Source organism: Rhipicephalus sanguineus, chromosome 4 (genome assembly GCF_013339695.2).
Source record: "Rhipicephalus sanguineus isolate Rsan-2018 chromosome 4, BIME_Rsan_1.4, whole genome shotgun sequence".
In the NCBI taxonomy this organism is placed as follows: Eukaryota; Metazoa; Arthropoda; class Arachnida; order Ixodida; family Ixodidae; genus Rhipicephalus; species Rhipicephalus sanguineus.
In genome coordinates, this window is record NC_051179.1 from 7,200,473 (window position 1) to 7,216,936 (window position 16,464).

The 16,464-nt window shown below is 45.4% G+C and overlaps 2 protein-coding genes across 2 annotated transcripts in view; one reads left to right on the forward strand and one right to left on the reverse strand.

Moving 5' to 3' along the window:
- Positions 1 to 16,464, forward strand: part of LOC119389333 (pre-mRNA-processing-splicing factor 8) — a 619,528-nt gene that overhangs the window by 202,420 nt on the left and 400,644 nt on the right. Inside the window, exons 8-9 of the mRNA XM_037656539.1 lie at positions 4,797 to 4,902; positions 7,048 to 7,241. Coding sequence (XP_037512467.1) covers positions 4,797 to 4,902; positions 7,048 to 7,241 — 300 coding nt within the window. The remainder of the gene's footprint in view (positions 1 to 4,796; positions 4,903 to 7,047; positions 7,242 to 16,464) is intronic.
- LOC119389334 (uncharacterized) lies at positions 7,320 to 9,789 on the reverse strand. The gene is made up of 2 exons (XM_037656541.2): positions 9,001 to 9,789; positions 7,320 to 8,348 (listed from the first exon to the last, which is right to left on the reverse strand). Exons 1-2 carry the CDS (start codon positions 9,659 to 9,661, stop codon positions 8,116 to 8,118), a joined length of 894 nt encoding a protein of 297 aa, XP_037512469.2. The 5' UTR covers positions 9,662 to 9,789; the 3' UTR covers positions 7,320 to 8,115.

The following is a 16,464-nucleotide window of genomic DNA, read 5'->3' on the forward strand; positions in this document are numbered from 1 at the left end:
TATTTCGAAATTTTTTTGTGTTCAATTGCTACAAAGCACCATTGATGTTTTTACAGAGTGTTCTCGTTTTTGTCAGAAATTTTTCTATTAAAGCTTTTTTTCTCTGAAAATTCTTTAGAAATGTTTGCTTAAATATAAAACCATCAGAAAACGCATTCCTTGTTCTACAAGTTCATATCATATATTACAGTATCAATAATATTCTGTGGCAGTAGAAAAATTGTTTACGAGAGTACCCAAAATTGGCCTATTTTCCTGCGGACAGGAAAATGCTAAAGTATTTCAAATTAAAACGCTTTACTCCCACTTCAGCACATGTTCACAGTCCCCATGAAGTGTGCCTGCCAACTTGAGTCATGTGGCAGGGATTACTTCATCTGGGAGAAAATAATGCTGCTTGTCGTATATTGGCTTGCGGATTAAGAATCAATTTGCAAGATGCTCAAGACATGCACACGGGATGCTGCTGAATTCTAATTGCAGAGCTGGATCTTAAATTGTCTAAGCAAGGAGGCGTGCGAGCAGGCATTGTAACCAGATCAGGAATCACCCACATTGTTTTTCATTCAATCGATATGTGAATAGGGACTTGATAAAATGAAATTTGAATTCGCCACCCTCAAGCAGTCTGATAAAAATCTCGCAGTACGATATAACGGTGCCCATGACATCCATCAATGCTCCTTTTAACAAAAACATGGCGAAAGCAGACAGAAATAATCACCTGGAAGTTTATCGAACTTGGCTGAGCTGGTTAGTGATCTCCATCTGCGACTTCAGCAAAACCGCTCCCATTGGAGTTCACTACTAGCCTTACATGTGTAGTGAAGAGGAATGGTCGGTGCTGCAGTCTCATCGCCAGCCCTCCGCGAGGCTTGCGCTCGAGATTGCATGGCAGCTCTTGTGGTTCAAAAACCATGATCTTGGCACGTGGTCTAGCTTCAAACCAACATTACAGACATTTATATTTGGCCACCCATCACGTCACCGAGCTTTGTGCAGAATGCCTACGTAGTTAATCCCTGCAAAATGATGAAATGTTAACGAGCGACATACCAGCAGGGTTAACCAGCGGGTATTTCGCTTCTCCAAATAATGACGAATAATGATAGCGGGTGCTTCCCAACCTCCCAAAAATTATGATTTATGGGGTACAGTTAAACCTGGATATAACGAAATTGACAAAGTCCCCAAAAATTTCATTACAAACATGTTTTCGTTATATCCAGTTTCAGCATGAAAATTCGGGAAAGAAACGCACAAATTTAACACAAGAGGAATTTAAGGCAGAGCTCACCCGAAACATTTATTTAGTGTAAAAAAACTGCGTTATTTTGCTCTATTGCTTGTTCGTGAAAGATGGCAATACGTTTGTAGGACATCAGTACAACATTGCTCAGTCATCGTCTAGCTGTGGCCTCCAAGATTGGCTCCGGCAACGCGACAGCGTGTTGCCGGAGCCAATCTCGGAAGCCAAGGTCTCGCGAACCCGTGGTGCGGCGCAAGACAACAAAGCGCGGGACGACAGTGACAAGTCGACCTCTGAAGATCCGTCGTTGTCACCGTAGTCGTGGACAGTTTCCACTTGCGCCTAATCTGACATCTTCTCGATAGTGACGACACAGATGTCCACATTAAAAAAATCGCAGACTGCATGTCGTCACGAGCTGCTCCACGTGCGCGCACGGCTTCGAAGACAAAGAGCGAACTCCATATGCAGTGCGAACTCGAAGCGTAACGACACGGAGCAAGGATTCTTTTTTTAGTGCCGCCACCTGGTGTCACATTAAGCAAGTGCAGTTCAGAGACTACTGCAACAATTGAAGAGTAGCGCTGCCAACGCAAAAGCAGATTTTTTTGTATTTCTTCATTCATCAGATACCCCGCAGCGCCCGAAGGCGTTATAGCAGGGGGGTTAGATCAATAAATGAACATCTTTGTTCGCACGCATAATACAACTTTGTTCACACATGTTACAGCACGGCATTACAGCATTGAATAATAGACATCGTCGTTCCCACTATGTACGTGCTTTTCAGTTAGCCTATCACTGTTTAATTGTTCTAGGAAAAATGAATTGGCTTACATGTTCGTTTTAGCTGGGTATTCCAGGATTTTGCAACTATGATCAAAATGTTTTGAAGTGTAATGAGGTTTGTGTAGGTAAATCTCTCCGTTAATTCCAGTTTTATTATAGTAAATCAAATAAAGAAATCTTAATCTCTGTTTATGACGGCAGTCAGAAAGACACTTCCATCCTAGCTCAGCCTTCATTGCAGGGCAGCTCTCCCTCCTTCCATACCATCCCAAAAACAAAGCCGGTGCGGTTAGCGTGGCGACACCTGCAAGCGGCTGGATGAGGTTTGAATGAAGGAGGAAAGGGGGGGCACACATGCACATGCGCCTGCGGCGGCAAGAAAGCCAGCTCGACGAGCGCAGGCCTCGCCTGCCCGTGTCGCACACAAACGAGCGCCCGCTTTCGCCTCGCCGTCACCGGGGCTTCGAGCGCGCCATATGCGCCGCCGCCACTTCGCGCTCTCGTCGGTGGGGCAACCGTAGACGATGCATGCAGCTCCTGTTTGTGCCAAAATGACGAAATCCGGGGCAAAAGTCCTTAGGTCATCTGTGGCGAAAATTTGTGATATCAAGGGTGTCTCCCGCTGCCACTTCGTTACATAGAGGTCGCAAATACATGTGCTTCTATGGAGTAACAGCAAGGAATAGAAAAACTTCGTATTATTGAGGAATTCGTTGTATGGAGGTTTGTTATAGGCAGGTTAACTGTAGTGGGTACCTTGCAAGTGTAGTTGTATTTGTAGCACCAAGAGAGTTTAGAATGGGCTCTAGAAATGCCGCTCTTCGAGCTTTCTCTGTGACTTCACTGTGCTCTCCGCGCCGGCCTGGAGTTTTTTTTTTTCTTAAGTTGTAACCGACTGTCGCATCCGTCACTGTGTCACACACTTCCTCATTGGCCACCAGTGGCAGCCCCCTCTCCACCTGAACTGTCTGGCACTTACTTGCTGTGGTAGATGCTCGCATGCCTGCAACGGGAGGGTGATGTGCTCCCTTTGCAGGCACCTTCTAGTTTGTGCACTCTGTGGTCCCCTTTGGGTGGTGGTAGTTGATAGCGCCACAGGCAAGCATACTCAATCGGTCTTGCGGAGTTACCCATCAGACACGTAATCAGCGACTTTGGCACTGTGCTTTATCTTGAGCTAATGAACCCACGTCTGTTGACATCCTGCATCGAGTGCCTTTTTTGCGCCGTGTCGTAGAGTAGACGAACCCGGCCGTAGCTTCTCAGTATGTGGCGGCGGTGGAGGAATGTCGCATCCCTTCCCTGTCGCGCTCCTAAGGTAAGCCTCATGCAAATCCAACGCCACATGACTGGTGCTTAACGTTTCCTCCACAGAAGAGGCTTCAAGATGGTTTGGTATCAGACTGCCATTCCTGTACAGCCAAACTGGTTGATGCCCTCATGAGCCGAAAAGGGAACTTGCTGCCTCATCAAAGACAACAGCACCTTGTAGAACCGAGTATCTCGTTGCAGGGACTGGGCACGCGACGCTTCTTGAGCAAGTCTCTGTTATAGCGAAAGGTAGCAACACACTTAAATGGGAAGTAAAGGAAGCCATGGAGATCGAGAAGGGACGAAGCACATGCCTCAGTGGTTCTGACAAGGAAAGAAATTTTGTATTTCTCTGGCGGGTAAAAATCAGTTTGTGGAAACAACACCAGGTGCCAATCACTGCTCGGTATCTGTTGGTGATTGTGTGTGTTTGGCTGTTTATATAGCCACGCCCACAGAAATAAAATTCTGTCCCTTCTTCTTGTTTTCTGTTCTGCTGCTCAAGCCAGTGTTTGGTTTGCTTGATTTTCTTATGTTCGCCATGTTAACAACATATCGTGCCACAGACACTCAGTCACTAAGGATAACTTTTTTAAATCCTTAGAGTAAATTCTTCACTGTATATAAGAAATAATAATAATATAATAATATCTGGGGTTTTACGTCCCAAAATCACGATATGATTATGAGAGACGCCGTAGTGGAGGGCTCCGGAAATTTCGACCATCTGGTGTTCTTTAACGTGCACCTAAATCACTGTATATAAGAAAGACAGCCCAGACACACTCATGCAGTGCAGTCTCTCTCATGGTGCGAACTGGAATGTGCTGCAATTTTCATTCTATTGGCTCGATTCTGTTCCATTCCCCAGCTGGATGTCATTATTTACATGGTTGTGACCATAAAATCCACCAGACTTTCTGTCTTTATGCTTGTGTAATCACTGTTGCACTCGCAGAAAGACTGATAGAGTATGATTGAGTTGGGTGTTCATGGCAGTGTATGCCGTGCTTGTAGCTTCGTCTGCTAGTAGGAGTTGAACTCCGGAGCCATTGCCATGCGACAGCTCTGTTCAAATTGTCAGGAACCGAACAGTGCTGAGAGGACGGTGGCAGATGTGCAGCTGACCCGGTTATTTTGCTGTGAATCTTTGCGGTGTCAGGACTTTGATGCTGGTGTATATATAGTAAAGCAGTCTAGTTTGACTCCTCAGTGCTTTTATAATTTTTGGTTACAAGAGAGCTTCGTCACTAGAAATGTGTTCCCCGGGTCCTTTGAGTGTCTCTTGTGACTAGGTTCTGCTATAATTAAATCGAGTACACTGCAAATATTACAGGGTTTGTTATATCAGCTTTTAACTGGATGCATTATGGCATTAATAATGTCAAGATGTTGCAATACTGTTGTGTTGAACATGCTGCATTATCATGTGTGGTTAACATTGCAGGTATCACACTCCTAATGTAGTGTACATCAAGACTGAAGACCCTGACCTGCCAGCATTCTACTTCGACCCATTGATCAACCCTATTGCACATCGTCAAGGCACCAAGGTGACTGACATTTTAATCCCTAAGAGCCGTGGTGAAAAGGAATGTGTATATTCTTGCTTTTCGGCGATTTCTACCACCAGCAGAATATGCCAAAGTAGGATTTGCTATTAAAATTAGCTACATTGCACTGATAATGCCAAAGGCAGCAGTGCTTTCTATGTTCATGGTATCTTTCTACCCTTGCTTACTGTGCTCAACACGTTCGTGTGCTGTTCAGCATCGCAGGAGACCACAATGCTGTTGCATTTGCATCACGCCAACTAATGTCATGCCAGAGAAAGCTACATTTGGCCCATTTGATCTGGGCTTGCATGCATTTAGGATTGTTGGGGCATTTTGCCCAGTTACTGCGGACAGGTTGGCTTGCCATCCACATTGTTTGCAAGGATCCCTTGTAGCTGCGCGCTCCAAACTTGTACAAGATTTTTTACCCTCTCATGAAATTTCTGCTAAACTGATTGGTTTTATTCTTTCCTCCTTCTGACATTACTCACGTTAAATTTTTTTTAACATTACTTACGTCTTTTAAAATTTTCATTATTTGCATTAGACTTTCAGTAAATGGAAATATCTTAAATGAAACTGCTGCTTAAATGAAACAACTGCCTCTGATATGATTGGTTTGTACCTGAATTCTGCACTTCTGTTTGTCGCTCAGTAAACAGAACTCCTGTTAAATGGAACATAATTTCCTGGTTTCTTAGGCTCTGTTTAATGAGAGTCATGTGTATGCTATCTGAGATTATTGCTGTGACTGGGGTTTTAGGATGGTAACAAGGTTTATTGCAGGGAAATGCAGTGCATACATGAGCTCCGTGCAGGAGACCAGTAAATAAATTCATTATGTGCGTGGAGACAGAAAGGAAATCACATTGCACACATAGGCAAAGTAGGCTGTTAGGTTTTTAACATGCAACTGAGCTGTGCAGGGAAACAGAACGTACACTGATGCAGGTGTTTCCGTGTGTATGAATATGATGTGCTCTAGTAATCTCAGATAGCCTTTGTTCTTTGTATTTTAGAATAGAAGCACCTTAAGACCTCACAATGTCTGTCCGTCCGCCGTAGTCTACATTCAAAGCGCAGGTGCAAAACAGCCGTGCATAAACCGCCTACAGAGTGCGCATAGCGTGCATACGTTTTAAAAATAGACTGTACTCGGCGCGGCACAGCTTGAAAGCTGCTCGAAAACAATCGCATCGATTAACAGGTGACAACATGCGCAAATCCGTCTACAGAGCGTGCGTAGCGCACACATAATCCCGAAATAGATTGTGCTTGGGCGCGGCGCCGCGCGACCACGTCTTTGCCATAGGCTAGATCCGACCAAAGAACCATTGGCTCTACATTTCACGGACCACAAAGCAGTAATAATGTAGGCAAAACAGAATCCACAACTGAACACGACATACGAGTTATGACCAATAAAACACATTGTATATAACTGTACACATGCGCTGTCACTCATTTACATGCGCGAGTGGGCAGTGTCACAGGAGAGTCACGGTTACCGAATGATCCCCAGCGCTTCGCCCACTCATCATCATTCACTTCGCGGATATGCGGGGATTTTTTCTAAAGTGTCGCATTTGTAAACAATGGAATGACATTCGCATTCTTTTCAGTGTTGGGTGAAATGACTGGGTACAGAGCCTTTAAACTAGTACACATGCTCTTTCAGCCAGTCGTTCGGATGCCAGCCTGTTTGCCCAATGTAGCAGCTCCCACATGTGAAGCTAATCTTACGTACTTTCTGTGTCTTTTCTCGTGCTTTTGTTTCTTGTTGTCTTCCTTGTTCACCTTGCGGCATAACGTTGAGGGCTTGTGTCTTGCACTGAACACAATGTGTGCTCCATTCTTATCAGCGACCTCTTTTAATCTGTGCGAGACCTTCCTGATGGACATAGGGTACGACGGCTGTACAATCCTCCTCAGTCCATACTGTCTTTTGCACAGCATTATTCGGTAGTGCATAATCAACTCTCCCAAATTGACACTTTGACTGCAGTGTAGTGATTGATCAGTTGGCTGTCGCCCGTACTATGCCTCAAAACGCTATCTTACAGGTGCCTGCAATACTGTTCAACATGGTCTCCCATTGAATGTGTGTTGCATGCTGTCTAACTGCACATCTTGCTGGTGCAGCAAACTGTGGACCCCTTGCCTGATGATGAGGAAGAGTTTGAGCTGCCTGAGCACGTGCAACCTTTCCTTCAGGACTGTCCCTTGTACACTGACAACACAGCCAATGGCATTGCCCTGCTTTGGGCCCCACGCCCATTCAACCTGCGCTCAGACCGCACTCGCCGTGCCATTGACATTCCTTTGGTGAAGTCCTGGTAAGCATCAACATCTCTCGTGCTAGATTACTGTGGAGACCTTGTACTTGCTCTGGCCCAAAGTTGCAAAGTCCTGGCTTATGTTCGTTATGGCTTTGACAGGGGCTAGTTGGTAGGGCATCATTCTTTTGTTGTGCTATACTGTTACACCAGGACAAAATGAAAAGACAGGACACACGTTCGCAAATTTGCAATTGTTTATTGTTTGCAATGCATGTCATATGTATACTCAGAGGAAAGGGTAAAAGGCAGATTAAGGGGAGATGCGGGTCGAAGACACTTCTTTTTAATATTCATTCTAGAGCAATGAAACTTGAGCTGCTTATAGAACTTTTTATGCTGATTTCAAATGTATAATTAGTTTTCTTGCAAGTTGCATACCTTTAGTTCTGCAACATGACAAAGTGAAAAACTGAAGCCTTTTGCCCCCCCCTCTTTTCAGACCTAAACTTCAATAATTTTTTACAATTGATAGTTCATAATGTTTCAAATGAAGTGTGGAATGCAAATAACTAATTAGGAAGTCCATACAAAATATGTACTAGACGTGAAAAATTTTAACGTGGGAAGTTCATATTTCTCCTACCCTAGTAAAAGTTTACATAAGTTTTTTTAATTATATATTAAGAATATTGAAACTTAAACAAGATAATTGCATTTCTTGTACTTTGGAAAAAATTTGGGGAAAATTTCATGCAGATCTGAGCACCAGAAGTACCCGAAAAAGGAGGGGCACATTGGCAAAAATGGCAAAATTTGTGTTTTGAGAAAAACGAGTTTTAAAGTCAAAATTGCATGTTTATTTATCAAAGATGTCATTGAATGCGACGAAATTTGTACACAAGAACAATCCTCCTTGTAGTGGCCACTGCCATTAAAATGCGCCAGCACCATAGGTTTGGCCCTCACGGCTCTTTCGAGCTGACTCCTCGACAAGAGATTTTTTCTTCAGCGCATGCCGACGAGCCTTTGCTTCTCCTGTTAGTTTTTGAGACATTTTTTTCTGGCGTGTGCTGTCCTGTGATGTGCCAAGAGCAACCAGATCATGAGGCGGGAGCACACCAAGCTCTTCCAGAACACGTTCAAAACTGGAGTGTCCTCGATTAAGGGGGGAAGAGGGTTTTTAAAAATCATCAAGATTCCCTTTACCAAATTTAATGAAACTGCACAGTTTTGTTTAGTTTTCTTTGCTGATTCCAAATATGCAATTATTCTTCAAATATGTCCATTAGTTCCAAAGTTAATTAAAATTAATTAGCATTGTTTCCAGGAACAATGGAGCAAGAACTACTCATTGAAATCTTGCTTTAGGCACATAGCCGGATACTCGGAAACATAAGCTTCAAAAGGATAGGAATGCTTTTTTGATGTGCAAACTATTAAAAATTATACAGCATATCAAAGCTTTCTGTTCAACTAGGGTGGCGATGCGGGCTTGTTGGTTCATCATACTTGAGAAAGAGGTAGCGCCCTTAATTCTTAATAGTTTGCACATCAAAAAAGTATTCCTACCCTTTTGAAGCTTATGTTTCCTGGTATCCGGCTATGTGCCTAAAGCAAGATTTCGATGAGTAGTTCTTGCTCCATTGTTCCTGCAAACAATGCTAATTAATTTTAATTAACTTTGGAACTAATGGACATATTTGAAGAATAATTGCATATTTGGAATCAGCAAAGAAAACTAAACAAGACTGTGCAATTTCATTAAAATTGGTAAAGGGAATCTTGATGATTTTTAAAAACCCTCTTCCCCCCTTAAACCAGAGAACAGCCATAGCAGTGGCCATCTCCACAACATGTCTTGAGGCAAATCGTGTCTTTGGACAGAGGAGCCAAATTTTACTGTTTAGCGACTCCGCTGCATTCTGAGTTTTGCCCTGAATACAGCGAGTCGGTAGGTTCTCGTCGGTGAGCCTCTTGTAAATGGGGAAAATTGCCTTTCCCTGGGCTTTGGTGAGCAGGGGTGTGTGAGCCGGTGCAGGTTCGCCCAGGGCTTTAGCACGCTTGTGTTTACACCAGGATTCCGGTCCATCTGGACAGAATTCGTGGGTGTTCGCATTATCTGTTGAGCGACAATGAAAATATGAGGCCCAAATCGCCCGGTGCATGGCTTTAATGCTGCCCCTACTGCTTGTGATGGCCACTTGATAGTAGGTTTGCAGCTTCTGTATTGCCATATCTTTTAGCTTTTCCCCTCTTGGCAGTGGCTCCTTGAGTTTGTGAAGAGCGGTCCCGAGGCGCTTGGCTAGGTGATTTGTGCAGTCCTTTTCTTCAAAGATCGTAGCATCGCCATATACCTTCGCTTCAACAACTGCCGTGTACACTTTTGAGTCACCGTCGCTGAGGAATTTACTGAATCGCAGTGGTGTGTCACAAGTTTGGCTCCTTTGCCAAATGCGCACTGCAGCTTCTGCTTCCATCGCATGGGCTGAACATTCAACATTTCGCTCACAGACAGGGCTATGAAACGCTTGACAAACTTCTTCCTCTTCATCTGGCAGAGCCTTGTGCCTACTGCAAGCTAGGCAGAAGTTTGACAGGGCTTCAAAATCCAGACAAAGTCCAGTGTCGAGTGACACAACAGTGCTGATGCCATTGTGACTTGTGCCGCGTTTGTGCCATGTTCCGTCGTACATAACGGCAATGTTGTCCCCGCCAACTTCCTTCACTGTCAGCTCTCTCGACCTTGCAAGATTGGCGCTGATGGCATCCATTGATGCATCACGGACTTTCCGGCTGATTGCAGTAAATGATTTTTGGTGCATTGGCTTTGGCAAGCCAAGAATTGCCGCAAATCGGACCAGGGTGATTCCACGTTAGATCGAACAAACGATGGCTGGTCGACCTCTCAAATTTAGTTCAAAATTTTATATACCATTGCCTGATGAGTGGAAAGAAGAGATCCGCAATTTGTTTTGCCGCCAAAAATTTTTTCGAAGCACAGGAAATCAATAATGACGAAGAGTTGGAGTGGAGCGCTCATCCGCTCAGCTGTTTTGGCCAACTTTCATTATGAATTGCACAAAATATATTAAAGTTAGGTAGCTGAAATTTCTTTAACTAAATACAGTCGAACCCGTTTATAACGAACTCGAAAGTGTCGCGAAAAGTGGTCGTTATATCAGTAGTTCGTTGTATATGGACTCGCCCTTAAAAACGTGTGCTTAGCGGCCAAGCCGTTTTTTTTTTCTTTGTGCACATTTATTAAAGTGCTAAAAACCCCTTCGGTGACAAGCTAAGCCTTTTCGCGTCGTGAAGCGACGCCCGCTGCGTGCTCACGAGTGAATTAACTGCCTTTGCAATGAGCTGACACCGTTTCACCGAAGCGCGGTACCGCGACGTGGAGCCGATCATCCCTGGCTAGTTGCGTGCAGCGCGTCGCCTACTCGGCTCGCGGAGTCACTGCCGGGCCGCTTGCTGTATGCCGTATGCGCGTGTTTGTACGTTCTTCGTGCCTGCTTCACTCCGGACCGTGCACGGGTGCGGCGACTAGCCTCTTCGTTCAACGCGGCGAAAACAAGCATTTTCCAAGCAACGCGCACTCAGCGTCTCCGCGATGCTCTCGCGGCCCTGCACGACGATGCGCGGCGCACTTCAGTTGTCACCTACTCAAACACGCTGTATACGCTCGCTGTCAGTGCATCGACGTTTCTCGGTGCCCGCGCCGCTCAACAACAGCGAGCTACTTTCGTTTCTACAAAGCGACGCGCACTTAAAAAAAAAAGCGGTCTCGCACGACGCGGCGGCGGCGAACTTGCAAACGGCAGCCTGGCGCGCTCGTACCGCCGTCAATCCGCAGTGTACGGCGTATGCCACACGCAAAGCCGAGTATCTACAGATGACTGTGATAAGGTTGTCGGCTATAAGGCATAATTTCACGTTCATCGACGGCCGCCACCTCGCCTTCGTTCTTTTCTGATGCTTATCCGCGAAGGCATCGCCGCAATCGCGCGGAATTGTTATAACCACCGATCAACCGGTCTCTGCCGTTACCAAAAAGACGGACGACTTTTCACGGCACATTGTGGCGTCGACGAGTTTAGGGATGCAGTGAACCTTTTTGCGATGGAAAGCTATCGCGGTTATCACTTCGTGCATTTATGCCTTCTTGCGTTCCCAGGCATTGTTTGGTTCATCGCAGGCGGTCGTAGCTGCAGAGAACGGCGTCAGGAAAGGTTACCGTGCGAAAGCTGACCGCAAGGCTTCATGCTGCCTACTATTTTTTTTTCCCTCACTGCCATTCTATCACTGAAGAAATGCCTGGAAAGTGAACGACCTCGCTCGCAGCATCCGAAATCTGCGTGCGGTGCTCGCCGATCTGGGTATCTTAATCGCAAGTAAACTGGAGCGGGGCACGCGCGAGCGCGCGCCCCTGTCACGCTTTAGAAGGCATGTCAACTTTTTTTCGCTTCATATGCGCCATGTTTTTACCGCGACTGTGTCCGAAGTGTTCGTTGTAAAAGTAAGAGGCTTTGAAAAATGTTCGCTATATCTGGACGCAGCTTCAATGGTTAGCATAGGAAAATCGTAAGTGCACCCAAATATGGTCGTTATAACCGATAGATCGTTATATGTGGGATCATTATAAGTGGGTTCGACTGTATATGCATGTTTTTGCTTCTGCTCAGGTATTTTTAGTTTTGATGTGTGGTGTAGATGTTTTTATAAAAAAAAACTCAAAATTGGCCCAGGAGACGTTATTTTCTTTACTTTGAAGGTCTTTATCTCGAAAAATCCTTGTAGCAGAGCGACAAAAATTGCGCATTACGTTCTTCGCATGCTTATCTACCACACTGCCGAATGTTATATTTATATAGCTTTTCCGTAAATAGATATGATCGGGCTAAGTTAAAGAAAACACCGAACAATGAAAACTTCTGACGACAATTAAAAAAAAACCCCATTTTTTATATTTCTTAAACTTTGTCCACTGATTCTCCTCCACATCAGCTTTCATAAGCATTGAAAACATGTTGCATAATGTCGTTGCACTGATAGTTACGACCCCTCCAATGAGACCCTTAGGCAAGGATTGGTAATTCCGACTTCTTGCCCAGCAAGTGTATAAAATGCAGGCAGGATTGAATTGCTTTTTATTAAAAGGCCAGCAGGTGCCGAAAAAGGTGTCGCCGGCACTGAAGACGTTAATTTTGAAATTATTTGGTCACTGCAGCGGCCACGAGCGCGGGGCTACCGAGCAGGCGCGCGCGCACCCGAGATGCTCGTTGTAAGAGACGGCGCAGTGAGAGCTCGTTTTCGCGTCCTCATACCGATTGAGTTCGAAACATCAACGCCTCTCCGGTGACTTGAACGCACATGCACTGGAGCTTCGCTATTCTATCCGCCCTCTGTTCGATTCGCAGCTAGGCGCTAATAACAAGGCGGAGATGGAAGCACGATGAGAACTCTATAAGGGAGCTATGAGCGCTCGCTTCACGCACGCTGCTGCCAGGGAAACTGCGCTGCGCCAGTTGCGATCAGCGGAAAGCATTAACGTGGCGCTCCAGTGGGAAAGCAAAATATAGAGTGTCAAAGGAAAGAAAAGCAAAACTATCGGTAACCGGATGCGCTTGCCTATCTTAGATGTCGGCAGCAGACGGCCTGAACTATAGCCGCGCGTTCAGAGCGCTGTTCACACTTTATTTCGGCGCGGATAGTTCTTGTGCTTTGCTCTTACTCTACTCCTCCTGTGCGTCTCATGGCGAGAAAGTATAGCTCGGAATGAGTGTGGAGACTACCTTTCGAAGCACAATAAGCTTAAAGGAGTACTGACACGAATTTTTAAAAATTTCGGATTGTTGCTTTAAATAAAAATACTGGTCTCGAGAAACCTAAAACGACTATTGTGGTGCCTAGGAATGCATAGTATATATTTTAATTAGCGCCATCTTAAAAAGACACTTTCGGTTTAGATATCGAGGGGGTGGCTTCTCAGTGTCGTTTCATAGCAGTGTGACGTCACGGAGATACAGAAACTCGCGACGTACTAGCAACAAATTCGTCATCTGCTCGTGGTGCACAGAAACAACGATGAGTGAATTGTCGTCCTGTGACCCTGACAGTGATTTCTGCGATTTAGGCTGCATGCAGGACGCAGAACTCACATACTCGGGGGAACTGTCTTGACTCGTCGGGATAATGTCCTTGCAGTGGAGCTGGCTTGCAGATGCTCAGTGACGAAAACTTCAAAGTCAAATTAAACTATTTTACACGTGTTCTCCGACTCCAGCATGTGGACAGCGTTGACACTGCACACCAACGAAGCAAAAAATGTGCCTTTTGCAATGTCTGAAAATCGTGTCAGTACTCCTTTAATTATTGCAAAGAAGCAAAGATTTCGCAGAGTTACCGACCTAGGCATATACGCTTTGAAGAAGCGTTTAACGCCCGAAAGATCAGTGACTGCCGGTGAGACGGACTACTTGTGCTACGCGTGCTTTTGCTACCACTGCAATGAAAGATCTTCACGGAACGCACAGTTTTACGATGACATTCTTATGTCCCCTGAAAAAGAAATCGACGTCATTAACCAGATCACTGCGACTACCGGTGTACGTGCGTTCAAGTCACGCGAGAGGTGTTGCTGTTTCGAACTCAATCGGTCTGAGGACGCGAAAACGAGATCTCACTGCGCCGTCTCTTACAACGCGCGCCTGCTCGGGAGCCCCGCGCTCGTGGCTGCTGCAGTGACGAAATAATTTCAAAATTAATGTCTTCAGTGCCGGTGACACCTTTTTCGGTACCTGATGGCCTTTTAATAAAAGGAAATTCAATCCTGCCTGCATTTTATACACTTGCAGGGCAAGAAGTCGGAATTGCCAATCCTTGCCTAAGGGTCTAATTGGAGGGGTCGTAACTATTAGTGCAACGACATTATGCAACATGTTTTCAATGATTATGAAAGCTGATGTGGAGGAGAATAAGTGGACAAAGTTTAAGAAATATAAAAAATGGTTTTTTTTTTTTAATTGTCGTCAGAAGTTTCCATTGTCCGGTGTTTTCTTTAACTTAGCCCGATCATATCTCTTTACTGAAAAAGTTATATAAATATAAGATTCGGCAGTGTGGTAGATAAGCATGCGAAGAACGTAATGCGCAATTTTTGTCGGTCTGCTACAAGGATTGTTCGAGATAAAAGACCTTCAAAGTAAAGAAAATAACGTTTCCTGTGCCAATTTTGAGGTTTTTTAGAAAAACAAATACACTACACATCAAAACTAAAATTACCTGAGCAGAAGCAAAAACATGCATATATTTAGTTAAAAAAGTTTCAGCTACCTAACTTTAATATATTTTGTGCAATTCATAACGAAAGTTGGTCAAAACAGCAGAGCGGATGAGCGCTCCACTCCACCTCTTCGTCATTATTGATTTCCTGTGCTTCGAAAAAATTTTTGGCGGCAAAACAAATTGCGGATCTCTTCTTTCCACTCATCAGGCAATAATATATAAAATTTCGAAATAAATTTGAGAGGTCGACCAGCCATCGATTGTTCGATCTTACGTGGAATCACCCACCAGCTGCTCGTAGCCCATGCCTACAGAGCGCGCCGCCACAACAGCTTGCACGTTGACAGCGTAGCTATCGTGCGAGCTCCTGCTGTCGTATGTTCTCCTCGCGGTCAGTCCGTCACCCGCCGCGCTCACGCTGGCTTCCCCGCCTGAAGCTACTCGCCGCGAAGTATATGTCACCAAAAGAATAGTTTCGGGGCACTCACTGTTTGGGCAGTGCAGTTCCACGAAAGACTTATCCGTAACTGCTTATCCGTAAAGACATCGCCGCACGGCGGCGTGATAGCGGCCCCTTTGAATTTCCGGTCCGCTTCACCCCATAACATTTCGGCATCGTGACAAAGCTGACTTTCGGACTCTGCTACTGTCGCAAACAGGTCGACTCGCGAAAGCGGTGGTTCGAACATACGTGATGATAGACGTGGCAGAGGTGGGCGCTTCAATTATTCTTTTTCGGACCTGCAATTTGGGCAGAAAGTCCGAAAAATCGGACGCCGAATAGTTTTAGCGTACGAAATTTCCTACGTTCTTGACCATTGACGTCTACGGTGCTGGTGACGGTGCCGCGAAAGCGCCCGAATTTTCGAGCATGTCCGGAAAATCGGGCGTCCGAAAAATCGGAAGTTGACTGTATCTGCCGCGTTTCGCGGTTGCCGGCGCGGCCTTCGGCGCTGGCGGTGAGGGCACCGTTGGCGTCATTTAACTCAGATCTTTTGAGACAGCTGAGCGTAAAATAAAGCAAGTCTCAAGATAAAAATGAACGCGCGCGCGAAACACTTTACCGCAGACGCATTCAACAGAATTGCGGCGATAGCAGCGCAGCGCGGGTATAGTGCGGGGATACAGGAACCGGAATGTAGGATGTTCGCGATGTCGATAGGATTTCCCACAGTTGACCAGTGCCTCCAAGATCGGCATTTCCAATCACAAATCTCTGAGGCATAAAGTAGCAATCGAAAGAAAGCTTCATAGATCACCAATTAGCTTTCGTTTTGATTTCTGAGGCCATATTTGTATGGTACGGGTGCCGGAGGTGATAATGGTTGGCGATTCAGCGTGCGCAACAGTCTCTGACAGGGTCCGCATTATCGAATGTAGATCTCGCAGCTGTCTGAAATATCGGTTGTCTTTACACATTACCGTATATACTCGCATAATGATCGCACTTTTTTTCAAAAAAATTGACGCCAACTTCGGGGTGCGATCATTACGCGGGGTAAATTTTCCGTGAAACAATATTCTGAGCACCGAAAACGCAAAGGAAGTCGCTAATCTGAATTCTTACGATAGCTATCATGAACATAACCAAAAATAAAAGTAGAGTAAGGCTTACCTTTGTAATAAAATGTACGCATTACGCAGGAGCTACATGCATGGAACACTGCCCTTTTATTTTTGAACTCTCTGACCCCCTAACGTTCATTTTGAGTCCGAAGCGTCACTGGCGTCAGTGTCGTCGCCGCACGATTCCCTGTCGGAATCGGCAGTGTCTTCACTGTCCCACAGACGGTCATCTTCTGTCCCGTCGAGCGCGTTGGAAATGCCAGTCTTCTTAAAGCTCTTGACGACCACCTCGTCGGAAATGGTACTCCACGCTTCGAGAATCCATGAGCAGAGGACTTCCACGGAGGGTCTCCTGATTTTGCCACTTGGCGTGAAATCGTGGTCGCCCGCCGCCATCCACTATGCGTACAGCCTCCGGACGTTGTCC